Source organism: Anastrepha ludens, chromosome 2 (genome assembly GCF_028408465.1).
Source record: "Anastrepha ludens isolate Willacy chromosome 2, idAnaLude1.1, whole genome shotgun sequence".
In the NCBI taxonomy this organism is placed as follows: domain Eukaryota; kingdom Metazoa; phylum Arthropoda; class Insecta; order Diptera; family Tephritidae; genus Anastrepha; species Anastrepha ludens.
Window position 1 is genome coordinate 135645415 of NC_071498.1, and position 19825 is coordinate 135665239.

General features: G+C 38.5%; 3 protein-coding genes across 4 annotated transcripts; 2 read left to right on the forward strand and 1 right to left on the reverse strand.

The window, feature by feature from the left end:
- Positions 1-1391: 1391 nt before the first annotated feature.
- Positions 1392-5940, forward strand: LOC128855399 (protein O-GlcNAcase). Its single transcript, XM_054090269.1, has 12 exons — positions 1392-1832; positions 1901-1952; positions 2014-2123; positions 2227-2450; positions 2512-2947; positions 3022-3136; positions 3210-3295; positions 3367-4274; positions 4349-4419; positions 4481-4926; positions 4998-5083; positions 5149-5940. Exons 1-12 carry the CDS (start codon positions 1694-1696, stop codon positions 5938-5940), a joined length of 3465 nt encoding a protein of 1154 aa, XP_053946244.1. The 5' UTR covers positions 1392-1693.
- On the reverse strand, positions 5768-7381 carry LOC128855400 (ATP synthase subunit C lysine N-methyltransferase). Its single transcript, XM_054090270.1, has 3 exons — positions 6959-7381; positions 6694-6875; positions 5768-6632 (listed from the first exon to the last, which is right to left on the reverse strand). Exons 1-3 carry the CDS (start codon positions 7218-7220, stop codon positions 6456-6458), a joined length of 621 nt encoding a protein of 206 aa, XP_053946245.1. The 5' UTR covers positions 7221-7381; the 3' UTR covers positions 5768-6455.
- A 2491-nt stretch (positions 7382-9872) lies between these two features.
- Positions 9873-16238, forward strand: LOC128855398 (negative elongation factor A). 2 transcript variants are annotated; one of them, XM_054090267.1, is made up of 7 exons: positions 9873-10282; positions 10895-11149; positions 11227-12783; positions 12853-13968; positions 14081-14479; positions 14576-14731; positions 14795-16238. In XM_054090267.1, exons 1-7 carry the CDS (start codon positions 10073-10075, stop codon positions 15002-15004), a joined length of 3903 nt encoding a protein of 1300 aa, XP_053946242.1. In that variant the 5' UTR covers positions 9873-10072; the 3' UTR covers positions 15005-16238. The 2 variants fall into 2 exon arrangements, with proteins under 2 accessions (XP_053946242.1, XP_053946241.1); XM_054090266.1 differs by having other exon boundaries at positions 9874-10282; positions 14036-14479.
- The last annotated feature ends 3587 nt before the right edge of the window (positions 16239-19825 follow it).

The following is a 19825-nucleotide window of genomic DNA, read 5'->3' on the forward strand; positions in this document are numbered from 1 at the left end:
ACGTAGGTTCGAATCTCGGTGAAAGACCAAAATGAAAAAAGTTTTTTCTAATAGCGGTCGCTCAGGTAATGGCAAGCCTCCGAGTGTATTTCTGCAATGAAAAAGTCCCTCATAAAAAACATCTGCCGTTCGGAGTCGGCTTGAAACTGTAGGTCCCTCCATTTATGTTCTAGCTTTGTGTACTAAGCCGTTGATTATAATGTAAGGAACGTGGCAAGGTAAAACGGTTCATAACCTTATATTTTTATTATTGTTTGAACTCTTGCATTGCGATATAGCACTGTAAGGGAACATATTGGCTAGTTCATCTTGGCTACTATCACGAATTTCATCCGTCATCCAACAAACTAAGTACTCCTATTTTGACCAGTATTCATTTACGAATTCATTTGTCCTGGGCCGTTGATTCTGGCTTATCAGCGATCTGCAGAGTTCAGTTTGTAATAATTTTGATTGAAAATCAAGAATCACAGAATTGTAAAACAACTCTTAAACTTCTAATGCGGTGAACACGTGCACAATTTTAGGCTGTACAAAATAATTATCTGCTTTGAGTTCTAGAGGTAAGAAAGGGGTCGTATAGTTTCTTTGCACTAGCTTATATCTAAAAAATCTAGATTATAAAAAATCAAAAATATTGAAAGAATTGACTTATGCATTATAATGCGTTCACATATAAGTAGATGATCTACTTTTTCGCGCTTAACTCAAAATCCGTAATTAAAAAGCGCGATTTCCCATACAAAATTCCCCTCCCAAAATCTGAGATTATAAAATAATCCTAGATAATAACGATACTTTTTGACATACAACCCTGTGTTTTCTGTGTTATCGATAATTATTATTGCGAATGTAAGCAGAAACATCAAAATAAAAACTAAATGAAATGGATGCCGGCAAAGAAAACAGGTCTATAAACATAATTTTAATAAAATTTTTGTTCAATATTATTAATTAGGGATTCATTTTACAGAAAAAAGCGTTTGTCCATAAACGTTTTGTCCTCTTATTACTTATTATAAAATGTAATATAGAATATCCCATGCGCATTGCTGCCATCATTTTTTGCAACCTCAGTAAACGTCGCATACGGATGTCCTCCAACTGTTTATTATTAGCAGCTAACTGCGAAATTAAATTAGCTATTCCTTCTCCTTGTATTTTCTTCATATCGTTAATAATAATTAAAGAAATCAAAAACACCGAAATATTCCACCAAAATAATTTCTATAAAGGAAAACCTCTCAAAGCAGTATTGACAGCACATTGTCAATTTTGCAGGTAATCTGCCACATTCGACTTCATTTTCATTTGCCGGTCCTCAAAATCGTTTCCAACACTTTTTCTAGATTTTGCCATTTATCGACTTAACTCAATATCGATTGCAGTTTTAATTTTACATTAACAGGGGTAAAATCCAGCGGCTTTATTGCAGTAGTTTGCATTTTCGCAATTGTTTTGTCTAAAAACCTCATTAAAATTTGTGCACAATAAATGCACTGTTGTGTTGATTTAATGACTTTTATTAAATTCGAAATATTCTACATGCGTTAGAACTTTGTGAAAACGAATTTGATAAAAATACGTGGGTCAAGTTTTTCATAAAAGCAAGTAACCATATCCAAACAATACGCAAAGATTTTACTAATCTTCATCGTTGAACTTGTTTGGTTGTAATTGTAAACCTCTTATAATGGAGGAGTCGCTTAATGTAGAAGTTGAGGAAGCAATGCCAGAGGAAAGGCAGACGGATGAAAGCAGTCCTGCGAACCTTACCAAAGAGAAGCGGGATCGCAAGGAAAAACGAAATTTTATATGCGGTGTAATCGAAGGTATGTTGAATGAAGAGTTCTTTTGGGTAAATTTGAGGTTTAATCTATTTTTTTGGTTTTGTTCGAAGGTTTCTATGGCAGGCCATGGACAACGGAGCAACGTAAGGACCTTTTTAGAAAGTGAGTATGAAATAACTCTGTTAAACAGTGTTACAAATGTTGATATCCGAATTTTGTCTAGGTTAAAAAAATGGGGTATGGATTCATACGTCTACGCACCTAAGGACGATTATAAGCATCGAGCTTACTGGCGTGAATTATATACAGTGGAAGAAGCTGACCATCTAACAAGTATGTATATTGAGAAACAACTATACAGATTTGTTTTTCAACACAGTTCTATAAAAATGCTTTTTTTCTCCTGCTGACATTTATTTCCTAAATACTTTTGCAGGCTTAATAACTGCAGCTAGAGAGCACGATGTAATATTTTACTATGCTCTTTCACCTGGCTTGGATATGTCTTACAGTAGTCAAAAAGAAATCCAAACTCTCAAGCGAAAACTTGATCAGGTTTCACAATTCGGATGTGAAGCATTTGCTTTGCTCTTTGACGATATCGACTCGGAATTGTCTAAAGTAGATAAAGAAGCTTTCCAGACATTTGCCAATGCGCAGGTAATGCAGCATTTGCTTGATTTACATTGAATTTTATAAAACCTACTTTTCCCCAAATTAGGTGTCTGTAACTAACGAAATATTTTCACATCTGGGCAACCCGAAATTTCTGTTTTGCCCCACGCAGTATTGTAGTTCTCGTGCGATACCAACAGTACACGATTCTGAGTATTTAAACACATTAGGCTCTAAACTTAATCACGATATAGACATAATGTGGACCGGAAATAAAGTAATCTCTAAAATTATTAGTCTGGAATCCATTCAAGAAATAACGGAAGTACTACGTCGACCGCCTGTTATTTGGGATAATTTACATGCTAACGATTACGACCAGAAACGGGTTTTTCTTGGGCCCTATTCAGGTCGTTCGCCAGAATTAATTCCACATTTACGAGGAGTTATGACAAATCCAAACTGTGAGTTTCACGCTAACACCATTGCCATTCACTCTTTGGCCAGTTGGTCGAAATGCAGCCTTGATTCCAAAGTTAATAGTAAGTAATCCACCTCATTTTCAAATGAATTAATAGCCACTTTATTTACTGTAATATATACGCTAATCAAAAAGGTTCACTTTCGGCCGACATTAAATTGGAAACTGAAAACGAAGATGGAACGAATGAGGAAGAGCTGCCATTGGATTGTTTATCAAAAAATATGTATCATCCACGTATCGCGTTAAAGTAAGATATAATCAAATGATATATTTATTGATAGGTCACAATTGACAATAAACTAATTAAAATTTTATTTTAGAAATGCTATAGATGAATGGCTGCCCGAGTTCTTTTTAACAAAAGAAGCTTGGGGTCCTATTACGAAGCCGCAGCCACAAGTGACAAGTAAGAACCTGCATGTAATATAAATTTGAATTACTCTTCAATGCTATACACTTTTTATTTACATGCCTTAGTGGTTATGCCTATTATACCAATTATACCGTCTATCAACACCTGCATGAGTTTGACGACAACAACCACAACATCTACTAATACGAAAACTATCACTGTGCCGGAAGTGAACACTACACAGCTTCAAGCTTTGGCAGACGTTTGCAGCACAGTTAACTCATCCGTTATTAACCCGATTGGAAATCCAGTAATGAATTCCTTGGTTTCTCCGACAAAAGTTGTAACAAATGACGACATTGTAAATCCAATTTCTACTTCTGTGGCTTCAAATATTGAGTTGCCTAAAAAGATCCCAATATCGATTGTGGCAGTGCCAATAATGCACACCAAGGCAGTGGAGGATATATTGCCTAGAAATGTGGATACGGAAGACGATGGTAAAACGGCGTGTTCTGAACTTGGGCTACCGACAGCGATCACTTCAGTACCGATAACGAACGAAAATAATGTAGAAGCTTCGCAGGCGGCTATAGTTGAAGTAAATATTAAGGATTGTCCTGAGAGTGCGAACGAAGTCAATAAGATGGACAAATTGATTACCGAGAAAGCTGAAGTGCTAACAACCGAATTAGAAGATTTGAACACGATTAATGAAAACAAGACATTAGCTGTTGCGCTGAATGAAAGTGATGGAGCAGTCGTTGACAGGGACACAGTTTTATCGATAGATACCAGCGCTACACCAGGGGAAATTATAAATACCACAGAGACGCTACCTATGATAGATGAGCACACTTTAAGCCCGCTCAGTGCAACTAGCGCAGGGGGCAATGAGCCGATGGAGTGCAGTAGCAGTCTAGCTTCGCAAGCTTCCGGAAAAGAAGATCGCAAAATTATCTCTGAGGATGTGGTAATGGCTGAAGGCGTGGAAGATGACGACGTTTGCAATGGCTCCATGAACGACTTGAATGTAAATGACTTCTAATTTAAAATTTGTATACGCAAAAGTTTTCATACTAACACTTCTAATATTTTCTAATGCAGAACAGCATGCAGGTTGAAAGCTCTGGGGGCTCGCCACTCTCCAATGCCGACATGAAAGATTATGAAGACAAGTATGTGTTTTAATGCAGCAATGCATATTTTACTAAATCCATGTCTTTGTTCAAAACTTAGAACCATTCCTGAAGCCGGTAGTAGCAGCCGTATTACAGTGGAGGATCTTTACTTACTATGTGATCTCTTTTATCTTCCGTTCGAGCATGGAAGTCGTGGTGCTAAGCTATTAAACGAGTTTAACTGGTTGAAAGCAAATGCTGGCGTTTTATTGGGGATCGACAAAGCTGTTAGAAAATGTTCCAATGCGGATGGTGCAGTATCACCGAAACCAGAGGTAGCCGAGTGGATGCAACGTGCCGAATCTTTCTCTAAACACTGCAATGCTGTACACGAACTACTACGCAAAATTGCCAATTGCGCTAACAAGGAGATATGTCACGATCTATTTTCTTACGTGTGGGATATTGCAGGGACTTTAACTCTTTTAAACGCTTTTGTAAAGTGGTTAAGTCTTGGCCATTTTCCGGCTAATGTGCAAACATATACCCAGGGTACATACACATGTAAGCATAGATTGAAGGAAAGGGACATAAAATTATTTTTATATGGTGTATTTGACATAAAATAATTACAGGGTTTAGTAAGGGCTGGAAGGAGGCCTTCATGTCCGGCGATCAAGAACCTTGGGTATTTCGAGGTGGACTTATTGCCGATTTACAGGTACAAATTAAATCACATTTTATTTGAGAAGTTTTCTATATTTTACGTTTTCTCCCATTATGAAGCGTCTAATGCCTGTGGATTCCGGTAATGACTTGTTTATGTATAAACTGCCTGAACTGCCAACAAGTGACTATCATTTGTTACGTCCATATACACCAATTGACGAAGTTGAGTTGGGACAGATTTGTACCCGAACTTTTCTACAACTCAGCACACTATACTCTGAGGAAAAGTCGGTTGAATGCGAGAATTTGGTGGAAACATTGTTACCCAGTCATTTGCGTGAACTCATTGCAGACAACATTATTGGCCATTTTGTGACTATGTATCCTCAATTATGTATTGTAGCTCATGACGCTTCCAATGCCATTGTTGGTTATGCTGCAGCTGCCTCAAATGTACACAGTTTCATGCAGAATATGGAAGTCTGCTGGATACCTTCGATGAGGGAAAAATACGCGCTGTCTTTACTGGAGAAAGACGTTATAAACGGTACTGCCAACGAGAAATGGCAGCAGTTAGGAATGCCTTCTGGACTTAACGCCTTACTGATTGAGATGATACGTGAATTTCACAATTATGAATATCAATGTCCGGCAGAAGTAAGCAATGCATATCCCTCTGTGATGACAGCCGCTGCCTTAAAAGATGCTCTGTTGCGTGATCAGGGTATTTTGAAGCGTCTGATAACAGTGGCATTAGCAACATTGCGTTCCAATGGTTGCTTTGGTGTGCATGTTCGCCTGTCCGTTAAGGATTCCGAAAATTTACGACAGCATTATGCAAAAATCGGTTTTACTGAAGTGTATCGTGACCATGAGCACAAATATATTTATGTTGGACGACGTTTTTAGCAACTGCCAGCTCAATCGCGCATAACTAATCTGCTAAAGATGTGTGAACTGTTGACGAATATAAAAACAGTATAGATGAGAAATCAAGATATGAACTTTTCTTTTTTTCTTGTTAATATATGTAATTACACAATCATTTTGGTCATCAAAAGGGACTTTAAGAAATTGGTTATTCCTAGCCAAGATTTTGCTAAACGGCAAGCGGACTAACTTCCTTACACTCCAATCCCAGTTTAATTCACAATCATTTAACGTTATTAAAAGCATCGGTATTTGCTCTCTGACTGACTTCTTACTCCATTCGAATAATAAAATATGTATTGTAAAAATGTATGCACTTTTTATGTACATATGTATGTAAGCAGTTATCAGTAATTTGCTGTCTTATTTCTCGTGTTCAGCTTGTGTCCACCTGCAGCAGTATATCAAAAATACACAGCCAGCAAATAAAAACTTGATAAAATTAAACAGTGGCTTTTTTTTTTTGGTCGAAGGGTGTATATTGTTTTATTTTTCTAGTTTTTCGTCTCACTGCCAATTGATTTTGCCTTATCTAAATCGTAAAACCAAACGGTATCAACGTCATCTCCAGTAACACGCTGTGGTTGCAGATTCGGAAGTGGAAAGCGGCACGCAATAATTTTTGAATTTCTCTGTGCCTCCGCAATTAGCTTATTTTCTAAATCTTTCATCTATACCAGAGAAACTGTTAATAATTTATTTACAATAAAAGAGTTTTGCGAACAAGCCTACCATCTGTTCCACCCCGAATATAACTACATAATCATACGGCGCTACGCTGTATTTCCACAGATCTCGCCTAAAGAATTTCGTTTGTCGCTGCACACCTTGTCGTAGAGCTGACAGGCGGGAATACCAAACTAGCCAAGGGTTCAATTCAACTCCGTCGGCAAGTAGTCCATTTTCAGCGGCAGCTAATTATGAAATATTAAATTTGTATTTATTTATAAATTGAATGTAATCACAATCAGAATTTCTAATAACCTATATTTTGTACCTATAACAATTCGGCCATCACCGGATCCTATGTCCAATAACTTTCTTCGCGAGTTCTTAGGTAAGAAGCTGAGCACATTTCTAACCTGCTCGTTGGTGGCGGGTACGTAGGGAAGACATATTCGTCGAAAAGCAGGCGCTACAAAGGACGCACAAATAACACTCAGTCCAACAGCAATCCCACCGGTAGCAGCTATACAAATTTTAGCTGTTGTGGAAATACCTTTGCGTTTTGTTGCACTATCTTCGATCAAATATTCCATGGCATTTGAATAATTCAACCATAGATTCGGTTTCTAAATTTCCCCTCACATCTATTTACGAACCTTGTGAAAGATAGGTGGTTATTAAATGGCTTACAATAGAAGATCGACATAAGCAAAGTGCGAAACCAAATTATAGAAGAGGAAAGCAGTATGTTCAGAGTTTGTTAAAACAATATTATTTATTTCAATTTGGTGGTTTGAATGTCAATGTGCTATTTTTTATTGTTGCTGTGTTTACATTCTGATAGAACAGAATATTGATAAGTAATGTGCTAAACAGAATTGCAGCGGACAGAGGGTAACGGACTGACGGAGAGTAATAGACTGACAGTACCCTCTGTCAAAATTAGAACAAATTCAATCGAGAGGATTTGCACAGAATTTCGGCTTCTTTCTGTCGGTTATTTTTACGGCAGGAAATTATTTTAATAAATTTGTATTTTCTTTTATCACTTAATGGAAATTTGTGGGAAATAACAAGTTTTATTCGATTTACTCAAGAAAACCCGCAAAATATCAATAAATTAGAAATAAGTTGTTTTTTGTAATAATAATAAAGCAAACGAAAAGATTTCTCTACAAAGCTACAAGGCGAATTGAAGGTGTCGTCTTCCCAAAACAGTTACTTCATTTTTCGCGATTTTTCTAAATATAAGAAATCTTTTATAACCTCAAAATTATAACTGTTAACAGAGACGTGGGCGTCGATACGTGAGTGCGCCGACTGTTTGTTTGATGACAGGTGGTACTTCGATGTTTAATGATGAAAACATCATTAAAGTGATAAAGGAAAGAAAAATTGATCAATACCCCCCAATTAACCATCAGAGACCTGCCAGAAGATTTGAACATTACTTATGGACCCGTTCAGGACATTGCAGTTGCTGCAAAGTTGGTCCCAAGGGTCCTGAATTTCATGTAAAAAATGTAGCGCGTTGATATCGCCAATCACATAATTTGCAAGGCTGAATCTGACACAACATTCATCGAACACCATTACTGGAGACAGGACGTGGGTTAAGGAGTCCGACACGCAATCCAAACATCATGCGAGTGAGTGGAGAGCTCCGAATGAACCAAAACCAAAAAAACCGCGTAGTTGTCAATCAATATAAGACGATGCTTACGGATGGATTTATGGATTATAACGGCATTGCACACCACAAATTTTTGTCAGAAGGTAAGATAGTTAATAAGGACTACTATTTGGGTGTTATGAGACGTTTACGTAAAGTAATTCGCCAAAAAAGAAAGAATTTGTGGGAAGACAACTCGTGGATTTTACATCATGATAAGGTACCGTTGCAAAGTACCATCATTGTCTGTGATTTGCGTTTGATTGAGTCGAAAATACAGATCCAAAAATGTTTCGTGAACTAGATCAAACGCTAGTGCGTTGCATTTAATGGGGAGTACTTTGTATTTTTAATTTTCTGAATATATGCATTCCGGTAAAGTTTTCTTCATGGTAGTATCTCTACTAACCACAGTGAGCGGAAGCCCCCACGGTGTATCATACTTGTTTATTAACCTTTTTTTTTGCTGGCGTCCATTTTCATTTCCTATTGACGTTTCTTCTTTGCTTCAAACAACTAATCGATAAGTGATTGAGAATAATCGGTAACAAATTTTTATTAAACCGAGGATTATCGAAGGTGGAATTTCGTATGACTTATACACTGTTTCAATTGAGAATTTAGGAATTATATTGGCTTTTTAGGCCTAATATTTTAAACTATATTTTCTTAATATTAATTTATGTTTTAGGCAGTTCAATATCTTAAATCAGTGATCTAATTATAATAAAAATTAATAAAATTACAAAAAAAAACGAAAAATAATTTTTAAAGTCGTTTTCATGTCTTGTTACAAAACCAGCGTGCAATCAAAATAATTAAAGTTTTAGAAAAAGAATAAAATAATTAAATATAATCTGCCGTATGCAGACAAAAAAAGAAATACATTTTTAAAGCATCATCACTAACTTTGCTTCCTATTTGTTTTCTGTTTTTGTTTTCGTGACATTTCTTTGAGTAGATTTGGCAGAGTTGCATTGAGATTGTAGTCAATTTATCTTCAATTCAATATTTATTGAATTTAATTTTTGGAGGTAAATCGGGTTTAATTCACGAATGCTATGAACAAAATAAACAAGATTACGTATTCGGAGGGGAAAGAAAAAACAATTCTAGACATGAGGTTGCGCTTTTGACACAAAGTTTGTTGTAGAGCAATGCTATGTACATAAAAAGAGGGCGAAGATAGAAACCAAAAGAAGATTGTGATTATTAGAAAGCAAGTTGGTTGAAAGAAAGTGTTTATAAAACACGAATTTCATAATAGGAAGTGCTTTACGGTTGGGTATATAATCCAATAAGAACTGCATACATTTTATGCTAAAATTATTTACTCACATACAACAAACAAAAATATTTATTGAACTGGGTACGTAGTTGTATAACTCATTTAAATTCAGCACAAAAATAGATAAATCTTGAGATTATTCTATATTCTGGGGTATTACTCACATTGTCTTGTTGCTCCTTTTCTTTTTGTTTGCTTATTTTCTGTACTCAGGGCATGACACTTCGAAAAGTGCAATTTTATCATTTTTGACTACAGGTAACCCTTGACGTTGCTGTCACGCATTAATGCAACCGTGTTCGACGCCGCCATTTATATTTTCGTTTCGGGATTTCGTGTCAAATTTTTTGGTTGGGAAAAGTAAACGCGTTTTAATATAAAATATTGTCGCAGAGGAGGTTTGCAAAGCAAGCCCATATTGTGAGTTGCAACCAATACGTTTATTGTGGTTTTGTTAAAGTGAAAAAGTCGAAAGAAGTGAAAATATGGCGAATGTGCGGGACAGCGACACATCATTGTGGCTGCATAACAAACTCGGCACTTCGAACGATTCGTGGATAAGTGGGTCGATATGCTCGCAACTTAACAAGGAAGTGCTGCGCAACATAAAGGAGTGCTTTCCAGATTTACAGACCCAAGTGAAGCTGAAATTATTGCTAAGTTTTTTCCATATACCTCGACGATTGGTAGAAGAGGTACGTTGCTGCTTTTGCTTGTTGAGAATGGCTTGTTGGAAGGGACTGTGTATGGTGTGAATTATGAAAACTTAAGATAGATCACACATCAATACTCACATACATGTAAAGAACGTATGCTTGTACAAGCGTTTACGGGTGCCCAGTGTTTAGCATTTTTACGATTGTATGCGTGCATGCGTTGGCGACATCGCTCCATGCCCGCTAAGCGCCACTGCCCCGTCATTAGTTTTTCTACAAAGCTTGGTCGTTTTGATTTAAACAGATTTTTCTTCCAAACATAAATTATCGTCATATGAAAATATGTTGTTATTTAGTGTTCGAGTATGTGTGTATGATTTATTTATTTGTTGTTTTAATGAATTCTTTGCGGCTGATCTTTTTCCCGCCACTTGATTTAGTTAATGAATTTAGCTATTGCGGTTGCGTATGTGTCTTATATCAGTAGAAATCACTACAAACAATTGTTTCAGAGAGCATGTGTAAAGATACATACATACATACAATATGACTTGATGTTATACGAAAATTTAGTTTATTTCTAGTTAAATGTGAAAGTATTGTTTTGAAAATCGATAGAATCTACAAAAACAAGATTTTTTTGTATTACAGTGGAAAGCTGAGTTGGAGGAAGTTATTGAAGTGGCAGGATTAGATTCGGAGCTTTGGGTATCTATGTTAGCTGAGACTATGAAAACTTTTCCCGCGACAAGTTCACTGAATACCGAAATATCGGAGTATGAAGATACTCGACCTATCTTCACTGATATGGTGAATGACTTGCGCAAATTGGTTAGTAAGCATTGTGATCTTGGCATGCTTCCTCTTGAATGTTTATATCTAAACAAAAATGCTCTTGTTTCGGTGGTAAGTTGACAAAATAATGCTTTTAGTAATTAAAATAAAATTGTTTGCATAACAGACTTATTTTTCTATTCCATTAGGTTGGCCAGCAACCGAATCCGGTAAAACATTTCACTATAAAGCGTAAACCTAAAAGTGCCAATTTGCGCACAGAGTTACTACATAAATCGGCTGATGCGCAATCATCCTTAAAAAAGTCTTCTGCTCCGACTATACCATTACGCTCGCGTGGCATGCCGCGAAAAATGACGGACACAACGCCCCTCAAAGGAATACCTTCCCGCGTGCCTTCTTTAGGCTTCCGTTCTCCAAATGTATCTGGGACACCACAACGTCCCAACTTAAGTCGTACGCCTGCGGGTCGAAAGGACGGCGGTATCAAATTGATCGAGTTTACAGAGCAACCATTGGGTTATGCTGCGGCTAAGAAACGTAAACGAGAACAACAATTAGAGGAACAACAGAAGAAACAGGAACAGAAGCAAATCGCAACTGCAGCTGCTGCAGAGAGCGCTTCGCCAGTAGCCACATCACCAACGCAAGCAAGTAGTGTTAGCAATGCAACAGGCACTGTTGCTACAGCAACACCTCAAACTTCATCAGGTGCGGGTACAAATAGTACATTTGAAATCAAGACGGAAACGATTTCACACTTAAATCAAAGTGGTAATAGTGATGATATTCTAACGGATAATAAAGACAATGTTCTGACGGCAAAGATTGAACCTCCAACGCCTGAATATGCACCATCTTTAAGCTACACCCAACCAACTTCTCCAAAAGTGCTGGATAGCAAACCGCAAATAAAGTCATTGGATTTGCCATCCACATGTGCGGCCAGTACTGCTTTAACATCTACCACTGCTGCCATAGTTGCTACACCCACCAAAATGAGCAGCATGTCCACGCAGACACAAACTCAAACGCAAATCCGTACAACTACTCAGACACAAGGCAGTACTAGTAACAATAACTTGAATCACAGCCACAAACGCATCAAACAGGAGATTGAAATAAAGAGCGAAGAGATTTTAATGCCACCTAATATTAAGGTGGAAAAAATAGAGCCACAGATCCAGCCGCCTATGCTAACGCAGCAATTACCATCAACACCGTCACGGCTGCAGCAGCGAATAATTATCCAGCAACAAAAGCAACCACAACAAAAACCCCAGCAAACACCACAAACCATTCAGCAGCCAACAACTCAACATGTCCTGATAAGAACTGCGCCACAACAACAAAAGCAAACTCTTAGTGGTTTAACATTGGGCGCTGGCGGTACAACAGTCACAAGGCAAAAGATAAATGCAACAACCACATCGCCTACTAATTCCAATACTATGATAAAAATGGAGAAATTAGATATAAAACCGATGGTAACAAAGAGCCCCGTCACTAACACTGTGCCCGCTAACATTTATAGCCAACAACAGTTGCGTCAAACAAACAATCCGTTGGCGAATTTGCCAAATAATATTTCCGTGAAAATAACGTCAACGAAATCATCAAAGGTTCAATCATTACCTCAGCAAAATTCACTGCCACAGCAACAGCAACAACAGCAGCAGCCAATATTAATTAACAGCTCAACACCGGTGATAATTTCATCCTCTAATGCGCCTGTTTCAAGACCGGTAAGATTTTAATTTCATTCCCCTATTGGTAATAAATATAAGTCAATATGTATGTATTTATATTTATAGAAACAACTTGTCTCGTCTGGAACCTCGACAACAACAACGGCACAATCCATTAAGTCTATGCCACTGAGCCAATTGAAGAGTGCTGCCAACAGTGGTCCAGTTATCATATCTCAGACCATCATACAACCAGCGAAACGCACAGCTAATTCTGTGACAGGTCTCCAGCATCATCAACAACAACAACAACAGCAACAGCAGCAGCAACAAAATATACCACAGTCGGTTAGTACATCTACAACATCTGCTCAGTATATTTTGACCACGTCAACGCCACAACAACAGCAACAGCTTCAAACAGCTACAATGCCCACACTGACTTCGTTCGCACATTCTCGCCCCACGCAGCAAAATACCACCACGCTATACCAGACGGCGACTTCGTCCAACACGCAAACTCCAACGAAGATTTTATTGAAAACATCCCCATCAGGTGTAATGATGACACCTGTACGACAACAACAGGGTGCGACTAATACTGGCGGCAATCCACCACCGCTAATAGCGACTTCCACAGCGCAACAACAACAACCTACTTTGCTGAATATTCAAAATGTGCAGCTGCCAAATCGGCCAGTCACCATACAACCGGCCTCTCAGGCAGCACAGCAGCAGCACCTTCAAGCGCAGCTGCAGCAACAGCAGCCGCAGCACACGATCGTGTCGAACACTAGTGCAACGCAACAGCCTAAACTTACCCAAGTCTTGGTGCAGTCAACGAATCCTTCAGGTGTTGGCGGTTCTATTGGAAATGTTGGTGTTGCAAATCCGAACGCAAACATGAAGAACAAAACCATCATACTTACCCAAAAGGGTGTCATACTGCGTAATATAGGCGGTGATATGTACCAACAGATACCGATAAGTAATATGGGTGGACTACAGGGTCTAAGCACTAGTACCGGTGCCACGTTGATGACTACAGCGGCTGGTCCACCCAGCCTAGTAAAGGCGACGGGCTCTGGCGTGCAGCAAGGTCAAACTATACAGTTGCAACAGCAGCAAAGTGTAACGCAAGCGAAGCAACAACAACACATACCAACGCTTATACCCACAAATACGTTGACATCCCAACACATGATTGTTCAACAGCCAACTCAAACGAACCTCATTAGTACAGTGAGTATTGACGATTTTATCGCTGCAGTTCACTTAGAGTTAATAATATATTTTATTAACTTTTCAGCCTACTCAGCAAACTATTATCCGACCTGTTATTTCTAACGTGCAGGGTAACAGCTTAACGACATTGCCACAAGGTCTGACGCTGATTCAGCGTCCTGGTCAACAGCCACAGTTAGTACAGGTGCAAACAGCCGGCAGTTCAACAGCGGTAGTCCAGCAGCAGCCGACCCAGATTCAGCGAACTATTATAACACAGCCAACACAGCAACAACAAATGCGGCCACAGCAGATTGTATTGCAGCACAAGTCGCAGCCGCAACAACGCATAATTACGACTGCGCAAACGGGGACAGGCCAGCCGCAGCAGATACAAATTCAACAAAGCACACCGACGGGTGGCATTTCGCGCACCACACACATCGTTCAAGTGGCACAACAGGCGCAGCAGCAACAACAGCAACCTCAGACTCAACAGGCACCGCAGCGTAAGGGACTCTCACTATCGGTAAGCGCCAGGTTATGAACACAGTGACATTTTGCATACTCTTATAACCGCATGTCTTGGTGCGCTTCCTAATTAATATTAATTTCCAATTTATAGAACGAACATGTTCATAAAGCGCACGAAATGTTCCGCAAAGCGAATCGAGTTTCACGTCCCGACAAGGCACTCATATTGGGTTTCATGGCGGGAATGCGTGAAAATCCACGTCCTAACTCTGAGAATGTAATCGTCATAAAATTGGGCGAAACTGAGGTAGAAAAAAACTAAATCACTTTTGGTGCAAGAAACACTTATTGTTTTTATTTGTTTTCGTAGGAAAAAGTGCAACAAGAGGACGGAAGTACAGCGCTCTGCTTGGTTGAATCACACATAAGGCTGGATTACAATTCAGGCGAGTGGAAGACATTCCAAAACTATCGGCGCCTCGATCAAAGTGTACAAGGCCAAGGGGTGGACGGCAACGCCAACAGTGGGACCGGAGGCGCTGGTGGTATTATACAAGCACAAAATTCCGTTGTCATTTAAATGAAGTGTGCATAGCTTTTAGTTCAGTGCAGTCATTGATGACGTGAATGTCATTGTGCGTGCCCTCGCTGGTGTTATGGCTGTCATTTTAATGACCACTATTGCGTGCACGTGTGACGAATAGCGTTGTGGAAGAGAGTTTTTAAAAAATGTGAAAACAAAATTAAAATAATTATAACCAGGTGCAATTCGTGTGCAAATGCTGAGGTGGATCCAAAGGACCATGAACTTTGGACAGTACAGCATTTATACGCACAACTAGAACCAAATCGTTTAATGTTGACCGCGCTAAACTAACAGAGAATGACGATTTGTCGTTCCTAACGATTTGGAATCGAAATGAAAAATTTGAACTAGTTTTATATATAATCATGTATAAATACATACACACACATGTTAGAGTTGTACACTACTCCATTTAATACTTCGCGATTATGTACTCGCTTCATATTTCTATAAGCAAATGTGGAACTAAAATCGAGAAGCATCAGAGTTGTTTGAAACACGTTTTTCAGTTAGAAAAATTATTAGAAAAATACGACGGAAAATTGGCAAATACAAAAGTTGGGAGACCAAGAGTAGTGTAGTAAAAAACAAAGAAAATGTGCTTTTTAAAATTGTGTTTCATCTTTCATCTTTTGTGCCGTATATTTTGACCAACTCACGTTTTCAAAAACGTCGGATAACGTGGCAAGCTAGGCCTGGAAACATCAGTACTCTTACATTGCAACTTTTCAATTGATATACACTATCTAATTAACTAACCTAAATATATAAATACTTAGCTGTACAAAAGGAAGTAGTTTAAATGTTTAATACTTGCGTAACGTAATTTAAGTTATATAATATCTATCCATACATACATACATACATATGTACTATGTATAATATGAACACGCCTATCGCAAATGTACACCGAGAAGCGCATATAAGTTTAACTGCATTAATTTGCTGCTGCATAAGTATGTATTAGCTCTTAAAATGAAAACAATAAATATTTTAGCAGATAGCATATTAAATTGAAAAAAAAAAACCAAGAAAAAATGCTTAGCCGTGGACATAATACTGATCATAAGAAATTATTATACAATTAAATCTGTATTAGTTGAGAAGTTGAATTGTATGTAGTTACAAAGATACATGAATTCGGAAATGAAATTAAGATATAGAATAAATAACGTACATTATTATGATGGCTTAATGTTAAAATATTATAAAGTAACGATTTTCATAATTCGTTTTTTCGGTCAAATTTCGTATGTTGGGAGGTCAGGTAGATATGGTCCACTGAATTCACCGGAAAACAACTTTTGTTCTTATTGTAATTGTGTAGAAGACAATACGTTCGAGCATATTGCCAGTCAATTTCATCAAACATATGTCGAACCACGCCTTTCAGTTCAGGCATTATTGCCCTTGGATTGGTATACATCAATTTTTCTTTCTCAAAGAGACCAAGGAAAGGAATCCGACGACGTGAACTCCCATGACTTTGATAATCAAGTGACATTCAAGGATAATAGATTACTCAGCTTTGGTCATCCGAAGCTATCGCGGACAGAGAGAGTCTGCCAAGCAGAGTAAACGTGTCCGCGAGTGACTGTTATTGTTGTTGTTGTAGCAGCATAAACATTCCCCATACTTACATACGGGGAATGCTGCTGGAGTGGCAGTCCTTGGCCGAATACAAGGTTGCCAATATTCGACGGACCCATCTGGCAACCCTGTATCTTTTGACAAAGACGTCAGATCGCTTAATGACATACCGCGTTGGAAGCGTCAGTCCAAGCAGATTTTACCCATGGTACAGTACACGCCACGCGAGCGCTCCCAAATTGTTGAAATTTACATTCAACAAAAGAAGTCAATTGTGAAAACTCAACGTGCGTATAAAAAATTAAATATTGTGAAAAGTGCGCCTTCTAAGAACACCATTATACGTTTGTACGAAAGGTTTTCGACTGGTGATGCTCTTTCTAATCCAAAGAGGCCAAATCAAAACCGACCAAGGCGCCAACGAGACGTCGCCAAGGACATCCCAAAATCGCCGTTCTCAGCAGTTGTGCATTGCTCCGATCACTTTACAACGAATTATCCGCATTGATTTGCATTTATTCCCGTATAAGATTCAATTGACGCAAAGATTGTTGCTTGGGGACAAGCCTCGTCGATTGGAATGGGCCCAAAAAACACATGGGTCCGTCGAATATGGGCAACCCTGTATATAGTAAATCCGGGTCGTTCCGGTAACGTAGAACCGACTGTCGGGGGAACGGCGGTGCTAGTTCGTCGGTGTTAGTTATTACATACCAAATGAATTTCATCGATTGTAATTGTTCTTCTTATAAAATAAATAGAAGAGAGTTATCCGTGAGAAAGCAAAATTGGGCGGCAGTAGAATTCTGTCCGCTCATTTCACACGTATTCACACACTCGTCCAATCAGTCGTAACATGAGTGTAGACTGCTGATCTTTTTTCGTATATCACCAATGCAATTTCAGTGTTTTCGTAAACAAACCGCTGTCTTAACGCCGGTTATGTCTGCAAATCAGCTGATTCTTTCAAAACCGCCGAAAGCCGGTCAAAGGTGTGATGTTGGCCGCACCTCTGTATTCTGTACCATTACTTTCGCATTTCCGTACGGCTGTTAAACAATAACGCCGCAAGATTCACACAAAAAAATTGCTCTAAGCCTGCAATGGGCGATCTTAATACAACATGCAGTAATAAATTTATTTTATTTTTATTAAATTTAAGTATCAATTCGCCTTAATGCTGTACAATATTTCTGTTAAACAATTAAGTGGTTCACAAAGAGTCGTTTAGAGAGCTCAAAACCACAATCAACTTTTAAACCTTGCGAAAGTTCATAAACGACTTCTGCGAGCCCACTAAATATTTTTATTTATTTCTTAAAAGAATACCAATTATAAGCTCTCCTAAATGTATTTTTAGCTGTTTAAAGTTTACAACCCTTGTTACCAACCCAAAGTTACAACCCATTGGATGCTGACAAAGCCTGATGAGAAACTGTAGGCCTCTTCTATTAACCACTTCTCTGTTCCCTATCTTTATGCTCGATTAACTTGACGAAAAATTTGCATTTGAAAGGAATAACAAAGTTATCGAGCAAGATTCGCCACTAGCGAGTATGGTTAGACCTCATAAAACTGGTATAACTCACTACAGGGTCTGGCACTCGAAGTGTAACCAATTAAAAAGACCATAAATTTAGTTTGGAAAATTACTTTTATTCAATTCAAAGTAAAAAATATGTGAGAGTAATACAAAATTAAGAATCAATTTACGTTTACTCGATATGACTACCTTTTGCCTTGACTATGGCCTTGAGACGGCCCAGAAACGAATCGCAAGCTGCCTGAATGTGACTTGCAGTTATTTTGGCCTATTCGCAAACAATAGCTTTTTTCAACGCCTCAAGACTAGTAAATCTTTTAGTTCGGACCTTACTCTCAAAAATTACCCAAAGAGAATAATCCACCGGATTCGAGTCTGTTGAATTTGAGAGCCCTCGTGTGGACGTTATGAAGTTTGGAAGGTTATGCTTTAACCATTCTTGGTTCACTCGAGCTTTGTGAGATGGTGTCGAGTCCTGTTGAAACGTCCATGGTCTGCCACCGAAATGTTTGTCTGCCCACGGCTTCTAAGCAACCTCCAGAATACTTTCCCGATAATATTTCGCATTTACCTTGACACTAGGTTCGATAAAAACGATTGGAGAGCGGCAATCTGCGGTTACAGCGGCCCAAACCATTACCTGTGACGGGTGCTGCCTCCTGGTGTACAATCCATGACTTAAATTTTGTATGCACTGTCGGTCAAATAAACCCTATCGTTTTGGGAGTTTACGAATTGCTCAGTTTGAGAAATTTTCTCGTTAGAAAACACAATGTTCGGAAATTGACCGCTAGCGGCCAAGCGAAGCAACTCCTTTTGGATTTTGTTTTGAGATCATTTTTCAGTATGCGGTGGATGCTACGGTCAGATATTTTCAGTTCTTTCGCCATTTAATTGGCATTTTGTCGGGGATTTCGCTCATGCCCTTCTTCACTTTCTGAACCATTTCACGTGACGTTGCCGTCTTTTGATGACCACCTCCATGACGTTTTGCGATGCTATCAATATCATTGTAACGAGTAATTGTGCGATAAATAAAAACTTTATTTACTTTAAGGTACTCGAGCTGACAAACAATTGCTAGTTGTGATTTTCCAGCCAATAATAATGCATTCACACTTTTACGTTTGAAATCCATTACTGATTTTCTTTTTTCGCGTTTACTCTCGGCAAAATGCTTCCACGTGCTTGTTAACAATACTCTGGACTGTCATTTAGTTAATTAACAGACAGTTGATGCCCGTGCATCAATTGCGCGAGCGGTCTGAAGTTGGTTACACTTCGAGTGCAGGCCCCTGTATTTTACAAGCAAGTGTAATTTTAGGCAGCTCTATTTCAGCGTTACCAAGATATGTTTATTTATGCGAGTTGCTTAATTTGCAATTGCTAGCGATTGGCGAATAGAAGAGGCCTTCTGAAGAAAACCATTCGATTGAGGCGGTCGTCATCCAAATCATGATGATCCGGAGTTCCATGGCCATATCTAAATTGAAGAGATTCGAGCATTTTAAGTTAAAAAAGGTGCCCGGGTATCTGCTTACCTATTTATTTATTTTATTTTGATAATCTGCAGTACAAATTACTTTACAGACTAGATAAAAATGTGCAGAAAATCAAGGCAAATCAAGCAGAGACTCTCTGCTCATTATTTTTTGAAAAGATTGGTGTTTCAATAAATGGAT